General features: G+C 63.3%; 2 protein-coding genes across 2 annotated transcripts in view; one reads left to right on the plus strand and one right to left on the minus strand.

The window, feature by feature from the left end:
* Cdh15 (cadherin 15) overlaps positions 1–263 on the plus strand; it is an 8887-nt gene extending 8624 nt beyond the window's left edge. The window contains exon 11 of the mRNA XM_033757921.1: positions 160–263. Within this exon, the coding sequence (XP_033613812.1) occupies positions 160–263 (104 nt within the window). The remainder of the gene's footprint in view (positions 1–159) is intronic.
* A 61-nt stretch (positions 264–324) lies between these two features.
* Slc22a31 (solute carrier family 22 member 31) lies at positions 325–3527 on the minus strand. The gene is made up of 8 exons (XM_010627554.2): positions 3000–3527; positions 2767–2921; positions 2510–2678; positions 2194–2339; positions 2009–2117; positions 1698–1912; positions 855–966; positions 325–661 (listed from the first exon to the last, which is right to left on the minus strand). Exons 1-8 carry the CDS (start codon positions 3311–3313, stop codon positions 412–414), a joined length of 1470 nt encoding a protein of 489 aa, XP_010625856.1. The 5' UTR covers positions 3314–3527; the 3' UTR covers positions 325–411.
* Between the last annotated feature and the right edge of the window lie 62 nt (positions 3528–3589).

Below are 3589 nucleotides of genomic sequence, written 5' to 3' on the forward strand. Positions count from 1 at the left end.
GCTGCCTTTGCCGCCCCCTGGCGGATGCGCCTCTGCATGACACCGGAGGCCCCGTCGGTGAATCCGAATTAAAAAACGAGCCGTTCACCTGACGCCGAGTGCCACACTGAACACGTTGGGCGCAGTCCTTGCCCCCAAGAGTACTGTTTCTCAAGGCAGGTGCCCAGCAGGGCCAGAGCCGCCTGCGGGCCCAGGGTGGGGGGCAAAGCACGGGCCCTGCCCGGAAAAGCCAAGAAAGACCAAGGAAGGCAGCCAGATACTAGAGCTCCCTTTATTTAGCACATCTGGTCAGGTGGCCAGGGAGAGACCCTCAGGGAGAACCCTGGCTGTGGGCACCCACACTGAGCTGGGGGGCACTGCCCGCTGTGGATCCCCCAGCCTTGGAGGCTCAGAGCCCGCCGGCACCCATCTTCAGTGGGAGGGCAGCAGAAGGGGCAGGTGGTCCTGGGGGCAGTGGAAGCGGTCGGAATCTTCCAGCGACACAGGCAGTGCCTGGCCGCAGGTCTCGGGCAGGAGCAGGATACAGAGTAGGGTGAGGATGGCCAGGGAGGCCAGCACCGTGTGCTGCAGGAAGAAGCCCCGCTGGCCGGCCATCTCTGTGAGGGGCACGGCTGCCTGGCCCAAGGACCTGGCACCCAGCACAAGGCCCAGCGCAGTGCCCCTATGGGGAGAGGAGGTCCAGCCGGTGGGACACAGATCAGGAAAGGGCTCCAGGAAACCCCAGAGGATTCTGTCCTGCCATTGGGAGCCACTTCCCTGAGTTCTATCACCCTGCGTGCATACCCCCACAGGACAGGGCCCAGGAGTACAGGTAGGTGATGTGGGGACAGTACTGCTGGGCAGATGTCACTCACCTGATCACTGTGGGGCAGACCTCAGCCGCAAAGAGGCTGCTGAGCACCGACACGGTCTGGGAGGCCAGGAGGCCCAGGACCGACAGGGGCAGTGAGACCCAGCCTGGCAGGTCTGGGACAAAGGACAGGGTTGCTGGTCTCCCCATAGGCCCCTGCCTGGCCACACGGGACCTCCCTCCTTTGTGGGTACAGCCGTCCCAGGTGCTCAGACACCTGACCCTGCAGTCTGACACCAGCCTGAATGAGTCCAGGGGCTACTTCCTGACTAGTCACAGTGCAGGGACAGGGGACACCAGGCTGGGCACCTCATTTCCTTCTACTTCTTTTGCAAATTTGAGAATTGTCCCAAAATTTTGAGTGCTTTTCTTATGTTTTCTTTTTGGCAGTTCTGGGGATTAAACCAAGAGCCTTCACACAAAGCTACTCCCCCTTTTTCATTCTGAGACAGGGTCTCACTAAAGTGCCCGGTTGATGCTATTCTCCTGCCTCAACCTCCCAGAGTACTGGCAGTGCGGGTGTCAGCCAGCATGCCCAGCTTTTTAAAATTCTGACTACTTCTGGACAAGACCCTGCTCACGACATGGCTGCCACTGTGCAGGACATGTCCCAGCCTGCATTGCATCCTGTGCCCTTACAGTCTGGACTCAGATGGGACGGATCCTTGTATTCGCTCTGTCCTGGAAAATCCTCTCTACCCCTTAACTCTCGGCCCCAATTTCCCCAACTGTACTTCCAAGGACAGAGAAAAAGCAGGCTAGTCCTGAGGCCCTTGGCCAGCCCCGGTTAGGGGCTGACCCTAGCCCCTCAGCCCAAACACAACCTCCTGTGTGACCCCAAACTCACACTGAGCCCCAGCAAGCAGCAGCAGGGATGCCAGGCCTGTGACCAGGGTGCCCAGCAGCAGGACGAGGCGGCGACCCCAGCGATCTGCGGTAAGGAGCAGGCAGATAATGGCCACAGCCTCCAGGCCGGCCTCCAGGAAATAGCGCAGGTAGAAGGGTGTCTCTGGTGGGGCCAGGCGGCACAGGAAGCTGGCTCCAACGCCCCCACCAACCAGCCTGGAAGGGAAGCCTCACTGTGGGACTTGGGGACATATGCCCCACTCCAGGGCCCAGCCCCAGCCCTGGCCCCAGCCCCAGCCTGCCCCTCCTCACGAGCTGATGCCCAGGATGAGCGTGTTTCTCCAGGTGATTTGGGTTTGCAGGAGGCCCAGGACTGAGTGGTACCGAGGCTCGATGCTGCCTGTGGCCAACTGGGCCAGCTCTGTGGTGGCGGGACAGGGGCAGGTGTGATGCTGTGCTCTCCAGGCTGGCCCTCCTGCAGCAAGGGGACGCCTCACCTGTAGCCAGGGAGCTGTCCTCCAGGGAGCCATGCTCAGGGTCTGTACCGCTAGCCTCCGCAAAGTGCCATAGGATCCTCCTGGCCTGGGCCACCTGTCCCGTGGCCAGCAGCCAGCAGGGAGACTCGGGGAGCAGGGCTGGGAACCTGTGGTGTTGGTGAGGGTACCATGGCTTCCTCCACTTCCTCTCCGGGCTCAGCAGAGGCCAGAGAGGGGGACAGTGACACCGCTGTGACCTCTCGGCCATGTGCCTGCTAAGGATGGAGAGGCACATTTGCTCCCAGGGCAGCCACCTGCCCACTCCGACCACACTCACCCCCAAAAGAGCAGCAGGAGCCCGGTCACCAGAGCACTCAGCCCCTGCAGAAGGCGCCAGTCCTGTGCCAGCACGGCCAGCCCGGGCAGCAGTAGTGCACCCAGCACCCAGCAGAGGCTGGCACCCGAGGAGAAAGCCAGGCGATGCCTGGGGTCACACAGCTCCAGGCCTGGGGCAGAAGGGGTGGCCTGAGCTGAGGGCTCACAGGGCAGACAACCACCCACCTCTGGAGACCAGGGCAGCCCCAAAGGACTTACGCGCCACATAGAGGGCCAGGGTGGCCCCGGCCAAGGAGCCTCCGTGGAGCAGCTGCAGGGCCAGGAGGGCAGGGAAACTGGCAGCCAGAGCCCCGCTGGCGCCGAAGACAGTGGCCAGGACCAGGGAGGCCACAAAAACAGCCCGGCGGCCAAACCTGGTGGGCAGTGGGTACAGATGGCTGGGGTCCACACAGGGCACCCCGAGGAAGGTGGTGATGGCAGGAGGGGCTCACCTGTCACAGCCTGCACCCAGGAGTGCTGCGCCCAGCAGCCGGCCCAGGAGATGGCCCATGTGCTGCAATGAAGCCTTCCAGCCGTCCCCACACACGAGATTCCACTGCGAGGACACCAGCCACTGCCACTCGGGCCCACCCTCCATCCCTCCCCACTGAGCCAGAGGCAGGGGTGTCAGCCCTTGTGGGAACAGCGGTGGGCACGCTGACCCTGGTGGCTTTCCACAGGTTTGGGCAATCCCTGCTGAGCCCCTGGGTGGTAAGGACTTGGGGTCCCCAGGCATCAAGTGCAGCCCCACTTCCTGTGGACCCATCCTGCCTGTGGGTCCTGCCTTTAGAGGGGGCCTCACTGTCCCCTTGCCCTGGCTGGCCTTGTCCAGCCTGCCTACCCCCGCCGCCCCGCCCCCGTCTGGAGAGAGGCTCCGGGAAGAGCGGGCGCCTTGAGGGCTCTTCTTTCTAGGCAGCGGCCCTTGACCCGGCCTCCCCTTTCCCACCTGCGCTCCTCAAGCTCAGCAGCTGTGGATTCGGGAGAGCCTTTCCCGTCAAAGCGCCCACTGTGAAAGCTGCGGGCAGGCGCAGAGGGCAGAGGC

The sequence above is a fragment of the Fukomys damarensis genome, unplaced genomic scaffold (genome assembly GCF_012274545.1).
Source record: "Fukomys damarensis isolate Sample0158 unplaced genomic scaffold, DMR_v1.0_HiC HiC_scaffold_32, whole genome shotgun sequence".
Classification (NCBI taxonomy): Eukaryota; Metazoa; Chordata; class Mammalia; order Rodentia; family Bathyergidae; genus Fukomys; species Fukomys damarensis.